Source organism: Cynocephalus volans, chromosome 11 (assembly GCF_027409185.1).
Source record: "Cynocephalus volans isolate mCynVol1 chromosome 11, mCynVol1.pri, whole genome shotgun sequence".
In the NCBI taxonomy this organism is placed as follows: Eukaryota; Metazoa; Chordata; class Mammalia; order Dermoptera; family Cynocephalidae; genus Cynocephalus; species Cynocephalus volans.
In genome coordinates, this window is record NC_084470.1 from 77,176,481 (window position 1) to 77,197,813 (window position 21,333).

The 21,333-nt window shown below is 38.6% G+C and overlaps 1 protein-coding gene across 1 annotated transcript in view; it reads right to left on the reverse strand.

Annotated features, from left to right (window-relative positions):
• TAFA4 (TAFA chemokine like family member 4) overlaps positions 1-21,333 on the reverse strand; it is a 114,683-nt gene that overhangs the window by 5,280 nt on the left and 88,070 nt on the right. Inside the window, exons 2-3 of the mRNA XM_063113411.1 lie at positions 12,314-12,469; positions 1,431-1,559 (exon numbers count right to left, since the gene is read on the reverse strand). Coding sequence (XP_062969481.1) covers positions 1,431-1,559; positions 12,314-12,469 — 285 coding nt within the window. The remainder of the gene's footprint in view (positions 1-1,430; positions 1,560-12,313; positions 12,470-21,333) is intronic.

Below are 21,333 nucleotides of genomic sequence, written 5' to 3' on the forward strand. Positions count from 1 at the left end.
ATTATATTAATAGCACTATATTTAAATATATATTTTATAAAATTTTATTTATTGTAATAGCTCATGTACATGCTTAGGAGAACTGGCAAGATCCTGACTTTAGTGGTTGAAGATGAATAATAACTCAAAGTGTTTAGTAATTCAAAATATTCCCCTGAAGGGGAAAATGTTAAAAAGGCAAGAAGTCATTTTCTCTATATATTTCCTAAAGGGTCAAAGCTTGACAACAACCAGAACCAAAGAATCATTACATTCCACTATGTCCAACTCTAATAATCTCAGAATGACCTTGGTCGTATCAATTTCCATTCAACAGATAGGTACTAAGGCATTCAGCTGGCTCTGAGACTACCAGGGTAAGCAAAAACAGACTCAGGGCCTCACTTCACCGCTTTCCCACTAGACAGAATCTCTAGGTAGTAAGCAAATAAGTATAGCAACCCACATAAAATGTTACCATACTAAATGCTCAGAGATACAGGGGACATGAATCCAATCAGGGAAAGATTCCCTGAAGAAATAATGGTTAACTAGAAAAGAAGGGAGGGAAGGGAACAGCCACTGCAAAGGCACCATGGTAAGAGGGACTAACAGAAGGCCAGGATGTTAGGAGCAGAAAGAAGGAAAGTGAGATGGCCTGCCAGGTTATTTATTAAGGACCAGACAGGCAGAGGCGAGTGGACCAAGGAGCCAGGGGAAGGCTTTGGAACATTTTGGGGTGGACTAGCTTAGAAGATTTGCATTTCATAAAGATTACTGTAGTCATCACATGGACACTAGACTGGAAGGCAGCAAGGTAGTAGTCCAGATGAGATGGCAGATTGGATGGGGGCTGTCAGTGTAGCAACACGGAGTCATGGAGAGACCAGGTAGTAAAAATCCCAAAGACAAAGTAATTGACCAGACATGGGGAGATAAGGAAGAAGTTAGACTTTTAGCTGAAGAATTGGGCAGACAACGGAGCCCATCAGAGACAGGGAGAACCGGAAAGATGGCCAGTTGGGGAGGAAATGGTTGATGTATTAGACTTGAATACGAGTCTTCAACTACTCAATCTCCTTTAAGGCAGCAGGTGTTTCTACTTAAGTAAAATAAGTATGTGAATTCTTGCCATGGTATTTTGATACACTGGCCTGTCAACTCTGAAACTTCTACTTTAAATTAGGCTCATGAAGGAGCTGAAATGAATTTAGTGCCCCTGCTTAAAATAACAAGTTCACCCACCAAATCACTGCTCTATAAAATCTGGCACAAAGGGTGATGCTGGGAATCGGCCTTTTCAAAAAGGCCAACACCACAGACTGGCAATGCCCAAGCAAGTTTATCAGCATAAAGTAATGCTCTCTCAATAGCAGGATGAAAATCAAGGAGGAACACCCATAGTTAACAATGTACTGAAATGGTAAATTATAGTTGTGTTTTGTCTATACTTGCCTTTGTAGTTTTGACTTTATTGCCACTGCTACAGGACCAACCTGAGTAATCTGGCAGCACTTTACAATCCTCTCCTTCCAAACAAGGATTCATGTGACACCACCATTTCTGAATCACGATGGAAGCTGAAAAACAAAGACCAAAAAATATTTCTGAGATGGTTTCTTCCTCCAAATATAGATAAAATAAAGCTCAATATAGATTACTACACTAACTTCAAAGGTTGTTAATAAAAGTTATTTCACCATAAGCACATTTAATAAAGAATCCAGTCAGCCAAGTACTCTACAAAATGAAATATTTTTTTGCAATTGGCTACCTGATTGTAATACCGCTAGTGAGATCTCAGGCTTTGTGGTGGGCTCGCTTTGGGTTTGAATCTGTCTGTGCTATGTCCTAGATTTTTGAATGACCTTGGACTAGTTATCTAACTTCTCTTAGCCTCAGTTTCTTCATTTGAATAACAGGGATAAAAACAGATTCTTACTCCATGATGTCAGGAGAATAGAGCTAGTTGACATGGAAGTCTTTACCGACTTCGGGGCAGTCACGATGTTCTCAGAAAATGTTAGCTGTTATTATGGTTATCACTTTGGCTGCATTTACAGTGATGGACACTGATATTGTAATGTTGTTATATTTGATGTGCTCTGTTGTCAATAGCAAAGACACTTCCTGGTGTCTTTGTCAAAGATTAATTGACCACATATGTGTGGGGTTTATTTCTGGGCTCTCTATTCTGTTCCATTGGTTTATGTGTCTATCTTTAGGCCAGAACCATACTGTTTTGATTACTATAGTTTTGTGATATAGTTTGAGATCACGGAGTATGATGCCTCCAGCTTTGTTCTTTCTCAAAATTGCTTTAGCCATTTGCAGTATTTTGCGGTTCCATACAAATTTTAGGGTTGTTTTCCCCATTTCTATGAAAAATGGCATTGGAATTTTGATACAGATTGCACTGAATCTTTAGATTACTTTGGAGAGTATGGATATTTTTTATCTTCTATAATTTCATTCATCCATGTGTTACAGTTTTCAGTATAGAGATCTTTCACCTCCTTGGTTAAATTTATTGCTAAGCATTTTATTATTTTTCATGCTATTGTAAATGCGATTTTTTGTGTGTGTGGCTAATTCTTTGTCAGTGTATAGAAACACAACTTATTTTTTTTCACAACTCATTATTGAATGTTCACTTTGTAGCCTGCAGTTTTATGAACTTGTTTACTAATGTCAAGAATTCAAAAAGAATGAATGCCAATCCTTCCCAAACTCTTCCAAAAAATTGAAGAGGGAGAACACTTCTTAACTCATTCTATGAGGCCAGCATTAGCTTCATACCAATGCCAGATAAAGATGCTGCAAGAAAAGAAAATTACAGGCCAATATCCCTGATAACCATAAGTGTAAAAATTCTTAACGAAATACTAGCAAACCAATTTCAACAGCACGATAAAAGGGTTATGCACTATAATCAAGTGGGATTTTTTGCTGGGATGCAAGGATGGTTCGACACACACAAATCAATAAATGTGACACACTACATTAACAGATTAAAGGATAAAATCATGTCAATAGATGTAGAAAAAGCATTTGATAAAATTCAGCATCTTTTCATGATAAAAACTCTCAACAAGGACGCCCACTCTTGCCAATTCTATTCAAAATAGTACTGAAATTTCTGGCAAGAGAAAGAAGTAAAGGCATCCAAATTGGAAATGAAGAAGTTAAATGGCCTCTGTTTGCAGATAACATGACCTTATATAAAGAAAACCATAAAGACACTCCCAGTGGGTTTGACTGAAACTGTCTGTGATATCTGAAACTCAAGTTCCAGCAAGGCTTTACAAATCCTAAGAGCTACTTTTTATTGAGGGCCGGACACCCTGATAATTTTCTCCCCTGCATTTTCTAATTTAAGTCTCACTGCAACCCTGACATTAAAAATTATTTTCCTGCATTTCACAGAAATAAAAAAACTGAGGTCCAAAAGTATTAAGTGACTCAAAAGCAAAGTCACATAGTTTGAAAGTAATCAAACTAGCATTCAGGTTTTGGTTTTTGGTTTTTTGTTTTGTTTTTTTTAAACAATCTCACCTTATAACTGCATGGAGCTGTGTCGTCACTTTCAAAGCACTTTTACTTACTGTTCCTCTTCTGATTGTCCCAATAACACTGATGAAGCAGGAAATGGAGGCAGATGGTACCAGAAATAAAAACCAGAGCTTTCTGTAAAGTGAGGAGGGAGGTACCAGAATCTAGAATTTCTTCCACTCTATCCAGCAGTCTTTCTACTATACCACAATTCACAATAATATTTTAGTTTAGTAAGTGCTGTGTAGAGTCTTACATCATTCATTATTTTCTGAATACCTTGGGTTGGTCCCAAGTGGATGTAAAGATAAATAAGAGATGGTTCCCAAACCTCAATTTAAACACAATCTACAGGACTAGAAAAGTTATGTAACTGCTGACAGAGCTTAGTTATATTTATACAGAGTTGGAACTGAATTTAAAATACTTTTTTATCTTTAAAACTGGTCCTTAGACAAACTTACTTTCTTTTGGCAATGGGGAACCCAAGTACGCTGGAGAGGTATCTGAACTACATGCAAGACTCAAAAGAAGTCTTAACAGGTAGCTAGCAGTCTGGCCAAGTGAAGGCAGAAGAGACAGTGAATGGTCCACCTGTAAGCCAGTAGACCCAAGCAGCTGAAGCGAGAGATTGTCAGGAAAGCACTGGATGCACAGCTGAGGAGGATGTTTGGGAAGGAACTGTTAGGAGCTTTCGAGGACAACACTAGAGTTGGTTCTCGAGACAGCAGAGAGCCACAGAAGGTGTCTGAGCAAGGTAGAGCAGTCAGGTAGTGCCTAGAAAAAGAGCTTGGCAGGGGATGACAGAAGAATTTGGGAAAGAAAGAACTCCAAAAGAGAAGACGGATTGAGGTGTGAGTGAACTGAGAAACGGGGGAATAAATCCCCTGCAGAGAAACAATGAATCAGATTATCTCAGCTTCACAGCAAAGAAATGCCAGCACTTACGTACTGGACCCACAGGGACACAAGATACTTCTGATGCCAAAACCTAGAAAAGGACCTTGAGGAAAAAACCAAAATGATGGAATCAAGTGTATATCACAGAAAAATAGGCCACTTCTTAACTTTCTTCTTTCTTACAGAAAAAAATTAAGAGGTATTTGTCTACTATTTTCTTTAAGGATTTAAATAAAAATAAATAAGTAAAAGAAGGAAGCATATAAGATCAAGATCAAGCTCTTATGAAACGATTTATCAGTTTTCCTCCATTTAATTGAAAAATATAGAGTGATTTTTTCAGCTAAAGATAGATTTGCAACAGACTTCTTAAAAATAACAAGCTACGCTGGAATTTAAAATAGTTCTGTTTGTAAAAAATAATAATTTTCTTATCTTACAAAAGAATACATTTTGTAAGGTGCTCCCATCAGTACACACTTTATTCGTGATGGAGTTTTTCTGTGAAATACTTAATAATTACAAATGTTCTTTCAGAAAACAGAGACATAAGAAGAACCACTACAGTAACCAAAATGAACTTTTTAGTTTCTTTATGAGTTAAGGATTGACTGAGGAACTCACAGCTAAGGTGAGAACCAGCTGAGGGTTTGACCTGACAGTAAGACAGATGATTAAACAGCCTGGAAGTTCAAGCTTTGAGTGCATCCTGAGCCCGGCTAGAGCTGAGACAAAGGACCCAGAAGTAGGATTCTATTAAAATAACTGTTGAGAACATCTGCCCACTTTACTGAGCCTTATCTCCACAGGAAAATAAGTTTGTAGGAGGCGTATATTTTTTTCCTGTTATAAAAATCATAATATACTTTATATGAGAAAGTGTCTTGTCACTTCTATTTTTAAAATGTAATTCTTTAAAAAGTCCCATGCCTTCCTGAGTTATGAAAACACATAATATCCCTATCTTCAAGCTGCCAACCTATAATAAATTTCCAGCTTTACACAGAAAGGAAGAAAAAATAAAAAGGCAGTGAACCCCTTCCTGATTTTGTGGTAGCAACTAGTACATTCTATGTTTTCTAGGTAAAAATTTAATGTGACTACTTAGCTGTTTCGATTCTGCTGCATTTTCCTTGCTGTTGTATAAAACTGAGTTTTATTTTCTCTTGGTTAAATAAAACACGATGGTGTATCTGTATAGCTATTAGATAAGCCCACCTTAAAATCAGACTAACAAAAACAGGCTCACTTTTTAAGAGTTAGTCTCTCGTTTGTTGACTTATTCTAGTTGTATTTACAAGGAGTTAAGGCTTTTCTGAAGTAAAGTGCATTTTTACACTGCAACTTTGAACAGAACAATTTTAAAAAGTCTTCCTAGAATGTATATCTTCTAGAATATGTTCTGAGATTGTAATGAATGGTATTTTTAGTTATTTTGCTCTACCACTTTTATTTCAAAATGCTCATCCTGTTCTTTAAAAATTAAGCCACTTAATAACTTTTATATTTCTCATTATTTCACAAAAAGAAGCCATACCAAACTGACCCAGCTAACATACATAGAGCAGTAGTTACAGCACTAATGATTTCTTTAAAGGAATCTTACTTGCTCACACGTTTTGTAAATAACACAGTATTGTAATTTCCGCAAAGTACACAGAGTACTGAGTGAGTCAGTGCATGAGTATGTATAGACTGATCTTTTGTGATTTAAGTATCACACAAGCACATCCACGTATATCGGGGACCTCTAAATCAGGGTTTCTCAATCTCGGCACTATTGACATTTGGGATCAATTAATTCTTTATTGTGGGAGTCTGTCCTGTGGAATGTAAGATGTTTAGCAGCATTTCTGGCCTCTATACTTGAGACACCAGTAGCATTCTCTCCCAAGAGTCTCCAGACAATGACAAATGTCCCGGGGTGGGGGGAAATTGCCCCTGGTTGAGAAACAATGATCTATGATTTATAGATGTCCTCGGCTCAAAATGAGAGGTTGTGCTAGTTCACCAGAGATGCTCTAAGTTTTGACCTGTGAAAATAATCCTAATCCATGGAAAATACACTGCCACCTCTATTCCATGTCTTCTTTCCTGCCTCTACCAAGGGCAATTCCCACAAGCCTAAAGTTTGTGCTCAAAAATGATTACATTGTGTAATGATGAATATACTAATTATCCTGATTTCAGCATCACATGTGGCACACAGGTATTGAAATCCAACTCTGTACCCCACAGATATGTACAATCGATTATGTTTCAAGATATAAAAAATAAAAACAAAGTCTGTGCTTACCTACTCACGCATGTGCTCTCTCCGTCTCTCTCAGACACACATAAATCCTGCCTAATCCTGGGCTCACCATGAAACCTATGCTGATGAGGCGACCTGTCAAATTGAGGGGCCACATTTTCTCTTCTCAGAAATCCCTTATGTGAACTTTGTCCCCAGCATTTCATACCTTTTCTCATTGCTACACTCTGCTCCATCCACTCTCCTAAAATGCAATTCCCAGAAGGCAGAAATTAAATCCTAAATAAATTTGATTTATTCTAAGGCCTCTTAGTCCATTTTTGTGTTGCTATAACAGAATACCTGAGACTGGGTAATTTATACAAAACAAAGGTTTACTTGGCTTAAGATTCTGGGACTGCTGCAACTGGCCTGGGCCTCGGGCTGCTTCTACTCATGGTGGGAAGCAGCAGGCAGCCTGCGGGTATGAGGAGATCATGGGGAGAGAGGGAGCAAGAGAGAGGTGAGGCAGGGAGGTACCAGGCTCTTTTAGCAACCAACTGTCGTGGAAACTAATAGAGTGAGAACTCACTCCCCCACCCCCAGGGAGGGCATTGATCCCCATGACCCAAATACCTTTCACTGGGCCCCACCTCCCAACATTGCCATGTTGGGGATCAAATTTCAATGTGAATTTTGGAGGGCCAATCATATCCAACCTGTAGTAGCCTCTAACATCGAGGGCTCTGTTTATCTCTCCCGTTTTGTCTTCTATCACTTCCAAGCCAACCAAGCTACTTCTAGTTCTTAAGATCACCCCGTTCAATCCCATGTGCTTTGTGCTGCTTCGTTCCCTAATTCCCTCCACTCTCACAATCCCCTACACATGCTTCTCATGGGGCACCATCCTTGACCCCTTCTCTGTTCCCTCATGGAGTCCTTCACTTATGACAATTTCTCTTTCTCCTAGTAAACTATGGGCTCCTTGAAAGCAGGACCTGAGTCTTATCGCTCTATCCCCTGACACCCTGGACAGGACAGGCACAAAGGTGATAAGTTAAAACTTGATGAATGGACCAACATATGCAATGTACATCACTTTCCAACTCCCAGTGTTTTTGTAAAGTAATCCTCTCTGTTATTCACCCAAATGTCACTGAGAAAAGCTCAGAAAACTGCTTCATCTTTTAAGTGACAAGGAGAACATACCTAATTTAAAAAAAAAAAAAATGAAAACACATCGTAAAGAGAGACCCCATGTCTCATCACATAGTCCATAAAGCCATGAAAGTGGTCTGCAGTCCAAACAGTAACTCTTCTCCTTAACTAAATGAATTCTGACATCTCAGAAAAGTAGAAGAAATTGAGGCATCATCTAAAGATACAAAAATAGCTTTAAAAAGCAACTGCCTTCTATAGCTAAACTTTTGGCTTATTAATCTCTTTTAAACTCAATGTTTAGAAAGCATTCTTTTGATGAAATAAATTAAGCTTCCTTGTACTACACATTTATCTCATTTTATCATAAAACCATTCTCTCTACAGAGCTGCATTTTGATAAATGTGTAGAATATAGTTCCCACCACAAAACAGCCTTGTATATGCCAGCCGAAGATTCACAAAAAATGATTACCTTGTGTAATGCTGAATATACCAATTATCCTGATTTGAGCATCACATATTGCACACAGGTATGGATATTCAATGCTGTGCCCCACAGATATGTATAATAAATTATTTTTCAGTTTAAAACAAACGAACAAAAAGATTCAAAGAGACGAATGCTTACCAGCTAAAGAGTCGTTTGCTTTAGGACCCAAGTAACCACAGTCTCAATCAAATAAATTCCCATCCCTTCTCTGAAATCCCTAGCATGTGTTAAAGACACATTTCAATAATTCTGGAGGGCCATATAAGTTAATTATAACAAAAAATTTGGTGGTAGAGAAAAACAGCTAATTTTTCTCCCTGTTTAACAAATAAAGGCTATGGTTTTATGGAAAAGCAATGAAAAAACTAGATAAGTATCTGTGGTGTGGATTAACAAAAATGCAAAAGGATATTCCAATTTCTATGTCAACATTAATTAGTGCCCCGCTCCAATATCTTCTTGCCTTTGTTTTAATTTAAATGTAAATTCAAGTGAATTTTATATTTTAGATCCTCTCTATTCTTATTGACAAATAAGATAAGAGGAACATATCAGCAGAGAATAGGTCTTCCCAAATGCCAATTAACAGCATGATACTGCATAATTATTATGGGATAAAGATTAAGCAGGTAAAGCTAAAAAGCCCTAATGGAAACATATTCAGATAAGGAATAGAAGATCAGAGTGATATGGAAACAGACATACATCCTCACTAAAGTCTAAACTTTCTACACTTCTCGGTGACTTTGATCCAATAAACATTTATTGAGCAGTTTTCCAGGCAATGCTAGGTACAGGGGACAGGAATAGGAAGACACAATCACGATCCCATCTTTCAGGTTACTGGTATTCTCTGGATATAAATATGACACTAAAGTTACATATTTACATAAAGCTAATCCTGCTCTGTCTAATATGAAGTTTTGAGCCACAAGTGCCCATTTAAATTAAATTCATACTAGCCATATTACAAATGCTTGTTTCAAACTAGCCGCATTTCAAATGCTCCATAGTCACTTGTGGCTAGTGGCTACTACACATACTGGACATATGCATCATCAAATATAGACACAGATATCTATACGCAGACCTCTCTATCGACATATAGAGAGACAACATTTGGATCATCATAGAAAGTTCTATTAGGCAGTGCTACATAGAGTCTGCTCAGATGCTAAAGGATTGGTCTCCATCACTTACTGATCCTATGACACTAGGGAAACCATGTAGTTACCTGTGAGTCTGTTTGCTTTGCCATGGACACAGCCAAAATGTCCATCAATAGAAGAATGGCTAAATAAATTATAACCTATCCATACAATGGAATGCTAATGGAACAGCTGAAAAGCCAAGCTAAATCCATATGTACTGGCACAGAGATCTCTACAATCTAATACTGATAGGAATAAAGCAGGTTGAGTTAAGAAATATCCAATGAGATACAAATTGTGTAAAACACACATTCATACTGAAATCTACCACTGTTTTCTACAGACCTATTTCTAAATATACAAATATATAGAAAAACATATTGACTAAAGAGATAAAAGACATGGAATAGAGGTGGCAGGGTGACTTCCATGGATTAGGATTATTTTCACAAGTCAAAACTTAGAGCATGTCTGGTGAACTAGCACAACCTCTCATTTTGAGCTAAGGACATCTGTAAATCATAGATCATCGTTTCTCACCCAGGGACAATTTCCTCCCACCCGTCCATAAGTAAAACTTAAAACAAGGTAGCTTAGGGTAAGGTCCTCACGTTTTCTTTACTAAGATAAATATGCTAATAATAATCATTACCCTATTGGTACTGATAAAAGTGCTTTGAGTATTGTAAAACATTATTTATAGTTAAGACTTTTTATATCCAAAGGTTCTAGGCTAGACAGAATATAAAAATAGTTTATTATGATTCCTAAGTATCTTTTGAAGAAGTTTAAAGCCTACAGAGGCAAGCAAACACAGTTGTTACCTTTGGAGAGCAATCTGTGATTAGTCAAGAGTCAATTCTCCACTATGCTAAAACGTGCTTATGGGCCAGCCCATCAGCGGAGATGAAAATAAGAGATGCAGTCCCTACCCTCCAGAGCTTGCATACCAACAAGAAGGCATGCATTTAGCAAGCGTTTACCACAAAAGGGGATGAATGTCATGCCCTGGAAGGACAGGGAGATACAAGAACATATAGGAGATAAAAGGAGTGTAGGAATGAAGTAGACCAAATGTGTGTCATGAGGAGGAGAAAGGCTTTGATTCAGGCAAAAGACATAGACAAGTGCAGAGATGAAAGGGAACACAAAGATCTCCAGTTTGCCTGGGATACTGTGGTTGAAAAGGAGGACTGAAACAGAGCCAGATCATGCAGGGCTTTGTAACCCAAAGTAAAGAAACAGGAGTTTATCTTAAAGATGATGGAAAGTCACTTTTTCAGTGGTTTTCAGCATGGGAATGACATGATCAGTTCCATTTTTGTAGAAGGATCATTCTGGCTACAGAGTAGAAAATGGAAGAGTAGGAGTAGAAAGCTCAGCAAGAAGTAATGTTGGGCCCTAGACCTTGGGGGTAGCAGTGGGACAGAGAAAGGTGGACTGACTTGAGAGAGGGGAAAAGACAGAATGGGTATGATTTGGATTCAATTAATGCAAAAGATAAATATACTGTCCTGGCTGGGGGTATAGGAATTCAGCAAATTTTTTAAATGCCATTTTTTTGAATGTTAAAGATCATCTTTTGTTTAAGTAAGTCCATAATACTTTATCAATAATCCCCAATTCCAAAAAGCTCTGAAAATAGAAAGGTTTTCTGCAAGATGGCAGCAAAACCTGACTTGAATTAACATGAGGTTCTTCATCTTGCCTTATCCCACTCTGCATGAATATTCATATATTTTCTTGTAGAAATATTAATATCTATATTTATGGGGTACAAGAGGAGAACACATTCACTTTGTTAGGTAATAATATATGCATTGTTACCCTTATAAAATCTGAACAAAATCTGAATTCAGCAACACATTTGGCCCCAGGAGTTTTGATAAGGAATTGCAGGTGGGAAATTTTCCGCTTCCACTTTCCTGCTCTAAAATTGGCTGAGATGGTGTTGATACGTACACTGTGACCATACAGCCCATAAATTTGTGTATGTCTACTTGCGTGCTTGGTAAGGGAGGTGGGATGTGGGTAAGTCGGTTACTGTTGTTGACTGTGCAATGAGATCTGGCGAACAGAGTGTGTGTGTGTTTGTGTTTTAACTGCTGACCTTTACACATGCATCAATTGAGACTGGGTATGTTCATTTTCAGGGAGGTTTTCATGCCACTGCAGAGCAACTGCTAAAGGGCTAACCACATGTATTTATTCCTCTGGGGACTGATACTTGTTTTAACAAGGTGTCAGCTGGAAGAAGCCAGGGGCATCAAAAGGAATCAATTCCAGGCCTCTACCTACAACCATCAACATTCGTTATTTTTTTTTTTTTTTTTAAACCCTTGGCACAGTACTCTGCTGGGGGGGTTTCAAGACTGCAAATGAATGATCCATGATCCCAAACTCCTCTCAGGGAAGTTGCTCCAGAGAAGATGCTTTATAAATGTTTGTTAAAATGATAAACTGCAATACAATAAAGAGGATATTAGTCTATAACACTATGCATAAGATGAGAAAGGCACACTGCTAATTTTGAGTACAGAGTATAGACAGGGATGACAAGTGACTCAATGGGCAAGATTTGGAGACAGGTGGACAAAAAAAAAATTTGAAGTACATCTTCCCAACTGTCCTGTACTATAACTCCCGATTGGTACCACTTTAGAGACATTGAAGACTTACCTTATTCGTTAAGAATTTTTTGGAGTTGTGTTTATGTTCACTTTTGGACTGACAGTGAACTTGAAGCAACCTAGGTTTCTTTGGGTTGCAAACACAGCAAAGTAGGGAGGTTGTTCGTAGTTTTCAGCCCTTTTGAAATGCTGGAGAAACTGACCAGAAAGTTCCTACCTTCAACACAAGAAGGCTGAGCCCGGGTTGTGCCAGCAACCTGTCCCGGGAAGCAGGAACACTTGACCGTTTGTGAGCGCTCTTCTATGCGGTTCTTATTGCAGCATCTGTGCACAGCGACCACCTCACAGGTCCCTTGCTTTATCTGGTGGTGGCCTGGAAGGTAATGAGGAAGGAAAACAGACCCAGTGCTGTTAGAAGGAAATGAAACCATCCAAAACATGATCGATGCTGTGATGACATTTTTCAACTTCTTGTGCTGTGCTTATGAATCTTTGTAACATTTTATTTTGATGTAATTTCAAATTTATATGAAAGTGGCGAGAATAGTCCAGAAAATTCCTGTGAACCTGTGGTAGGCAGAAATTTGGCCTCCAGGACTTTTACCTGGGGGGGGTCACACCCATGGTTATGTTATGTTAATTATATAGCAAAAGAGATTTTGCAGATGTGATTAAATTATTGATTGGTTGATTTTAAGACAGAAAACATTCCCTGGATTATCAAGGTGGGGCCAGCGAGATAACTTAAGCCATTAAAAGCAGAAAAATTCAAAGCAGGAGGGGGTTCTCCAGGCACCATTGCTGGCTTAAAATTGGGGGGTGCCACATATCAAGGAAATGGAGACCTCAGTCCTCCAACCACAAGGAACTAAATTCTGCCAACAACCTGAATGAGCTTAGAAGCTGATTCTTCCCCAGAGCCTCCATAAAGGAGAGCAGCCATGCTGAACCCTTGATATTTAACACAGTGGCCAGACACTGAGCACACTCTGCCAGACTTCTTACCTACAGAAACAAGCTGCTAAATGTACAGTCGTCTGTTACAGCAGCAATAGCAAACTAACAGAAGACCTTCCACCCAGATGCACTAGCTGTAAACATGGGGCTCCATCTGATTTTTCATTCACTCTCTTTCAGGTATTTTTCTGAGCCATTTGAGAATAAGCTGCAGACATGATGCCCATTTGCTCCTAAATAGTTCAGTGTGCATTTCTTAAAAACAAAGACTTTCTCTTACATAATTATTAAAATCAGAAAATTTGACATGATACAATGCTATGATATAATCTACAACCTATATTCAAATTTTGTCAATTGTCCTAATAATATCCTTTATAGCTGTTTTTTCCCCCACTCAGGACGCAACAAAGGAACATGAATTGTATTCAGTTGTCACGTTTCATTAGGCTCCTTTAATCAGAAACTATTCCTCAGCCTTTATCTTTTTTGACCTTGACATTTTTAAAGAGAACATGCCAGTTATTTTGTAGAATGTCCCTCAATTTGGTTTTGTGTGATGCTTCCTCTTGATTAGATTCAATGCATTTTAGCAAAGTACCCAGAAATGACACTATATTCTTAGCACATCACATCAAGAGGCACATGAGGTCCTTTTGTCCCATTCTCGGTGCTATTATCTTTAATCACATGGTTAAGATGGTATCTGCCAGCCTTCTCCATTGTAAAGGTTCTATTTTTCCCTTTATAATTAATAAGCATTTTGAAGGAAGATAATATTGAGACTGTGTAAATATTCCATTCTTCATCAAACTTTTACCTGCTAGTTTAAGTATCTGTTGATGATTTCTACCTGAATCAATTATTAATCTGATGGCTGTTAATACTGGTTTTCTATTAATGTTTGAATTGTTCCAGATCTGGGCAGGAGGAGACCCTTCAAACTGGCAGCTCTGTCATTTTGACATATCCCCATCATTCTTTGAGAACATACTTTCTGGTCCTAAACATGTTCCAGGCTTACCTTGTATTTTCCTTACCCCCATCATTTCTCTAAGGAGCTTTGATTACTTTTAGTAGGGCACTGGATTTAGGAACTAAGATCTCAATGCATACGTTTACTCATTGCTACTAGGAGTGACTTGGGGCCACTTAAATAAATAGATCAAGGAAGTATATGTATGTACAGCATGAGTTCACACTGATATCTCCATTTCCAATCTAGCACCACAGATTGGAATGCAATCTGTACACTCCACAATTCTATTTTGTATCTCCCATCACCAACAATGAGAAACCTGACTTTCATAGTCTTATAATAAACAGAAAGTAGTTTCAATATTGCACATGCACTTAAGTATAATTTACATCGGAATACATTTGATCAGTTAGGAGTCACAATAACAGAAACTAATCTGAGCTAACAATCCAAAAAATGTATTGGATGATTATCAGAAGTTTGCAGAACAAGAGAGAACTTAGCTCAGCCTGAGTGAATAATTCTACCCTCTGAGTCTGTCATTCTGCTCACAGTGTCAGTTCTAGGAAGGGGGCATCTGGCCTGGCACAGGCCACTTGTCAACTGTGGCAGCCCCCCTCTCAGATACTCCCCAATCATCTCTGCTTCCTAATAGCCATGCCTTTGTGTAGCCTCTTCCCACATGGTATCAGGGTTGGTCTTTATGACCAACAGCATGCAGCAGAAGTGATGATAGGTCACATCCAAGGTTAGGTGGCTTTCATCTCCTGCCCCACAGATCACTCACTCTGGAGAAACCATGGTATGAGCAAGCAGCCCTATACACAAGCCCAAATGGCAAGAAACTGAAGTCTCCTGCCAAGAGCCATTTAAGTGAATTTGCAAGCAGACTCCTTACACAGGCCCCTCTCATGGCCAGAGTTGGTCTGTGTGACAATAGCACTCCACAGTGGAAGTGATGGTTTTTCACTTACGCAACTAGGCATAAAAGACGGTGGCATGCTGACTTGCTCTCTCATCATCTGTTCTGGGGGAAACCCTGTTGTGAGCAGTCAGCCTATGGAGGGGCCCATGCAGCAAGGAACTGAAGTCGACTGCCATCAGTCATGTGAGTAAGTTTGGAAAAGGATCTATAATCCCAGCCAACAGCTTACTAATTGCATTCTCATGACAGACCCTGAGCCAGAACCACCCAGCTAAGCCACTCCCAGATTCCTGACACCCAGAAACTATGTGAGATAATATATGTAGATTGTTTTAAGCTTCTATGATTTGGGGTAATTTGTTACACAGCAATAGATAACTAATATACCAACTGGCTATTCCAGGCTGGAGAGACTTACCTTTGCTCTGATAAAAATAATATAAACAAGATTGTAGAGTAATGTTTAGAAATTATTAATGAAAGACAAACTTTTCAAGTACCCTTGAACATGCTCATGATTTTCAGATACATCCATTAACATATAAATTGTTACGTAAACTGTAAGCAATCTCATGTACTCATTAAAACAGGTTTCCCCAAGGATTCCCACTGGTTAATGCTTTGCTTGGCTTCTGTTGAAGCATATGCTTCAAAATAAAATTAAAGAGTATTCCATGATTTAGATTTTTTCTCCATAAAGACATGCTTTTTAAAAAAGTAACCTTTATATTATTCTGAATTTTTTTCTGGACCTTCCCTGTCATACTGTCTTAAACATTGCTAGAACTGAAATTCAATTACCAGTGAGAACAAAAACAAAGGCAAAGTTTCACTTGTCAAATACATAGAGGCAGAATCAGCACCCAGAGAATCAAACTACCAATGAGAAAGAAAGTTGTCAATCAGCTAACTGAAGAAAGCATAAATATGGAGAAGTGATTAAAACTGTAAACCTAATTAAACGTTCATAATGAGAATGTTATTTACCACATGTAGTTGCATACAAAATTGTAAAAATAAATAAATAGTAATTATAACGTCAGTAAAGTAGCACGTTAATATAGTAGCATATGCACCAAGTAGGCACAAAAATGAGGACTAGGAAGGGTTGATGGGGAGATCCTGTCTTTGATTTCCAACTGCAAGTAAGCACCTACAGGTCAAACATTCTCTGATGGCTACTGACTAGTCATATGTGGCTGGGGGCAGGCAAGAGGTGGAAGGATGAATTCATCCACAGTTATCTCTCAGTGACAGACCTTCCCCATTGGCCACTGCCTCAGTATGGTTGGGCTGTCATAACAAAATACCATAGACTGAGTGGCTTATACAACAGATATTTATTTCTCATAGTTCTGGAGGCTGGAAGTCCAAAATCAAGGTGTCAGCTGATTCAATTGTTGGTGAGGGCTCTCTTCCTGGCTTGCAGACAGCCACTTTCTTGTTGCATCCTCACATAAAGGAGAGAGACCGCTTGGTGTCTCTTCCTCCTTTTATAAGGGTACCAGACCTGTCAGATTAGGTCCCCACCATTGTGAACTCATTTAACTTTTATCACCTCCTCACAGACCCTATGTCCAAATATAAACACACCAGGGTTTAGGACTTCAACATTTGAATTTGGAAAGGATGCAAATATTCAATCCAAAACAACCATAATGCCTTAATTAGATCATTAAATGACCCTAGGGAGTCCATAATGAAGGAAGTTCTAAACCTCATTTAAAAAATGAAACAAATATGCTTTAGTAATTTTGTGGAATAGTCAAACAGTGATTTGGACATTCAGTAATATTATGGTTTGCTTATAACTTTGTTTCTATTTAGATAACCATTCACAAATGCAGATAGATTTTATCTTCAAACTTAGGACTGGTCTACACTGCCCTAAATAATCAGCTTGTCTGATCCAGAATTTTATTTATTTATACAGCACCAACTATTGTACTTCACTGATTTTAACACATCACAAAGTGACACAATTAATAGCACTTTACAATTACAATTGACATTGTTTTTCCTTCTTGCAAGTACACATAATAGTATCCCACAATTGATGGCATCATGTATTTGATGAAATATAGCAAGTTGTAGGCACTGTTCTAAATTTTTTTTACAAATAGCATCCTGTGCAATCTTATACATATGCTATGAGCAATGAACTATTTTTACTCCTATTTTACATTTAACAATATATACCAAAATTAATTTGTCCAAGGCCACATAACTAGACATTGGAAAGAGGTGAGATTCAAACCCAAAAATATATGTGCTCTCACGGGATGGGGGGAAAACTTTCTTGCTTCAGTAGCTCATGTTTGACCAAGTAGAGCCAAAACGGCACCTCCATCTCAGTGAGTCACAGGACATGGTTCAGTTTACTACTGAAAACATCTTTTTCTGTCTGATGGCAGTGTTTGTGTGGCTCCAGGTAGATGGTGTTTCTAGAAATTTGTGTACTGGTGACACTGGACTGTGATCTTTGGGTAGGGACATGCCTCATTTCTTTGTAATCTCCTGGCACAGGAGATAGGTACTCAGAAACAGGACTTAAAATTACTTAAAACTTGATGGTAGACAATAAGGAGCCAGTGTGAGTCACTACACACAGAAATTGGTGATTACAGTTGTTTAAACAGCTTGTTATAACATCGTATTAGTCAAGGTTCTCTAGAGAAACAGGACCAATAGGATGTACAGAGAGAGAAAGAGATGTATTATAAGGAAATATCTCATACAATTATGGAGGCTAAGTCCCAAGTTCTGCAGTCAGCAAACTGGACACTCAGAAGAGCCAATTAAGTAGTTCCAGTCTGAGTCCAAAGGCCTTAGAACCAGGCAAGCCAGTGATATAGTTCCCACCTGACGGTCGGCAGGCTCGAAACCCAACAAGAGCCAGTGTTTCAGTTCAAGTCTGAAGGGAGGAAAAGACCAATGTCCCAGCTCAAAGGCAGTAAGTCAGAAAGAATTCTCTCTTATTCAGGGGAGGATGAGCCTTTTTGTTCTATTCAGGCCTTCAGTGGATTGGATGAGGCCCACCCACATTAGGGAGGACCACCTGCTTTTCTCAGTCTACCGATTCAAATATTAATTTCATCCAGAAACACCTTCACACACACACCCAGAATGTTTGGCCAAATATCTGGGCACTGCATGACACACTCAGGGTAACACACTAACATTACCCATCACAAATATCATACAACTATATATTACATACGCTGTTGTTAAATGGGGGTGGAAATGAAAGCTGAAACAGACAAGAAACTAGTGGCTTTTGTGGTAAATGTAATTCTCCGAAAAGGAACAGGAGAGATGTCTTGTTCAATAAGCCTGGCACCAGAGTGGTCACTTCAAGTAAATTCACTTAAAACAAAGATGAATTTTCCCTCTTAAACAGAAGGGCAACATTTTGGTGGGGATCCATCTTGAAAACTGAAATTACATGTTAAGAACATAACGTGAGGCCCATGCAGTAAGTGAGAGGTGGTAGATGAAGCTTCTCGTGTGGAGTTTAAAGTTTTGAGGTGTGAATTGGAGTAGATAAAGAGAGCTGCTCTTGGAGGGAAACTGGGCAAAGAATAAACAAAACCCTATCCCTCTTTACGGTGTCTGTTAGTCCTTGTCAGTTCCCTACTGGTTTTATCTGGGTGGGAAGAAGGGTGGGCATTTATTTCTATTTATTTTACCAACACTTGGATACAGCACACTCTGTGCCAGAGAATCTTCTTCCTGCTTTTTGAGACTTTTTTTTTAAGTGGGAAAACTTGAAACTGTTACTTGATTTTTTTTCACATTTCTAAAATTCCAACTGGGTTGCATATTTTCTTTTCAACAAAGTAGACCTAAAATATTGACAGGACTGTAAAATGTAAGGTGCATGTTTCCTCACTCACCAGAATAGCTAATGTAGTCACCATTAAAAGCTTTATGATAATCCTTATAACAAAAATCGATTGCTTCGGGATTGCTGCAGAGGATGGATTAACTTTATCTAAAGAGTAAATACCTTAAATACATAACTTTTTTTTCCTTATTAAATATACTCTAAAGAAAAGTTTCAAACAACAGGGAAAATATCCATTTGTCCCACTGCAGGCAGGGCCTTTCCATTATAAAAGGGATAAAATACAAACCACATCTGCCATTAGAAGTTCTTCAGTTGAAACCACTTGAAAGCCAACAGAGAGACAGAAGGCGTCAGATTAGGGTGACTTTCTTCATGCTATTATTTCCCTTGCATCCTTTTCCTTTTGTTCAAGTCCTTTTTCCCACTTTCTCCTCCAGCCCAGCGCTAGAAAATACACCCTCAAAGAGAAGGCTCACACTCCAGTGATCTTCTTAGAAGGCATTTATCTGATTTAAGTGTGATTTTCTCTACTGCATTCTCAGCCTTTCTCTCCATGGGAGCAGAACAGAGGAGAGAGAAGGCTGAATACAAGATTTCATGAAATGAATGCAGAGAATGAGGCCACGGCTGCTCACTACTTTTGGCAAATTAACCCAGTATTCCCAGTTGTGATTCCCTTATAATTCTCTACTTTCTTCCCCTATCCCTTCCTCAACTTGGCTTTTAGTCAGGAAGAGAGAGGTCTCAGTACAGAAGTTAACACTGTGGTAACCATCCACTGGACAAACTTGGCTATTTAGTCGTAGAGATAACTATCCACTGAGCTTGTATTATGTGCCTGGTCCTCTGCTAGGTGTTGAGGATAGAGAAGTAAAGAAGAGAGATGTCTTTGGTCTCAACAAGTAGAGATATCGAACAGAAATATCCTACAGTCCTCCTAAGGTGGAAGTGGTCTTACCTCTACCTGCTCGTTACAAAAGAGAGAGCACTGGACTTAAAGGAATTGAGCCAGAATGCAGGTTCCTGACTTAGGTAATTCTACGGAGCCTCTCAATCTCATTTTTCTCACATCTAAGTAGTATATAATGGTTATGGAGTTTAAATGAAGTACTTAATGAACATAGTGAGCTACATGAAACACCATAAATGTTAAATAAAGGACTTCTGGTTTTTTGATTACACATTTATTCAATAAATATTTGTTGAAAATTTACTCTTTGCCAGGCACATGGAAATATAACACTCAACAAAACAGGCAAACAAACAAACAAAAGAACTTCCTTAAGAACCTTTCATATTTTAGTAATGAAAGAAAACACAAATCAGAAAAAATGCAATTTAAAATAATGAAGGCCTGAGAAACTAACATATGAGTGTTGAGTGAGAAATTAAAGTAGGTGAGAAAACAAGTCTTGAAAACATCTGATGGAAGAAGGCCCTTGTGACTAGAGCTGGGAAAGAGAAGGAACAATTAGAAGACAATGCCAGAAAAGTAATGGAGAATGAGTGAACAGATGATCTGGACCCTCATGGGTCACTGTGGGGGCTTGGGCTTTGTAGGGTAAATACTGGAAACAGACCTATTCCCCCTCCCCGTGCATGCCAGAGTTCCCCCTCCCCCCTGGGAAACTACCCCTGGCCAAGGTAGTTACCCTAGGAAAGGCACATTCCCTTTAAGATAAAAAGAAGACTGGAGGAAGCAGGGACTCTAGGTAAATGAATTAGCATGCTGGTGTTAAAGTGCTCTGGCACCAGGAGAGTAGCGAGTAGAATTAACTCATCTACTCAGCCAGATCTCCCATGCACTCAGTTATGTGAGCTGAGTGAGGGTCTCTGCATAAGCAAATGATTTACATCTCTACTTTGATCTGTTCACTATATAACTGTTGTACGTACCCTGTGGCAGTGTGGATATCTAGCTGGCTGGCCACCATCAGCAACTCCCATAAGTCTAATAAACCAATGTCTCTACCTATTGTAATACTGGGTGAGTTCTTTGGAATAGGCAAACACCACACAAGTGCCCTCTCAGACTTGGGGCTCCGTGATACAGGCTTTTACTCAAAGTGGGATGAGAAGCCACTGGAAATTTGGGGCTTAGAATGACCAAATGTGACACATATTTTTAAAGGTTCTACTGTGATCAGAAGAGATTAAAGAGAGGCAAGGATGGAAGCAAAAACACCAGCTCCTGTCACAATCATCCAGAGAGAGGTGATGGTGGCTTGGACCAATGGGGTAGCCACAGAAGTGATAAGAAGGGGGTGGAATTTAGATGGCAGAGGTGACAGTATTTGCTGATAGATTGAATTTAAGATGTGAGAGGAAGAGAGGAATCAATGCCGCCTCCAAAGTTTTTGGTTTGAACAACTGTAAGAATGGAGTTGTCTCTAAACAAACCAGGAAAACGAGGAACTTGGTTGTTAAATTTTAGATATGGATTAGATACTTCACTGAGGAAAGTCAAATAAACAGTTGGACATTTAAGTCTGGAGTTCAGGAGAGAGGTCTGACTTTAAAATGAAC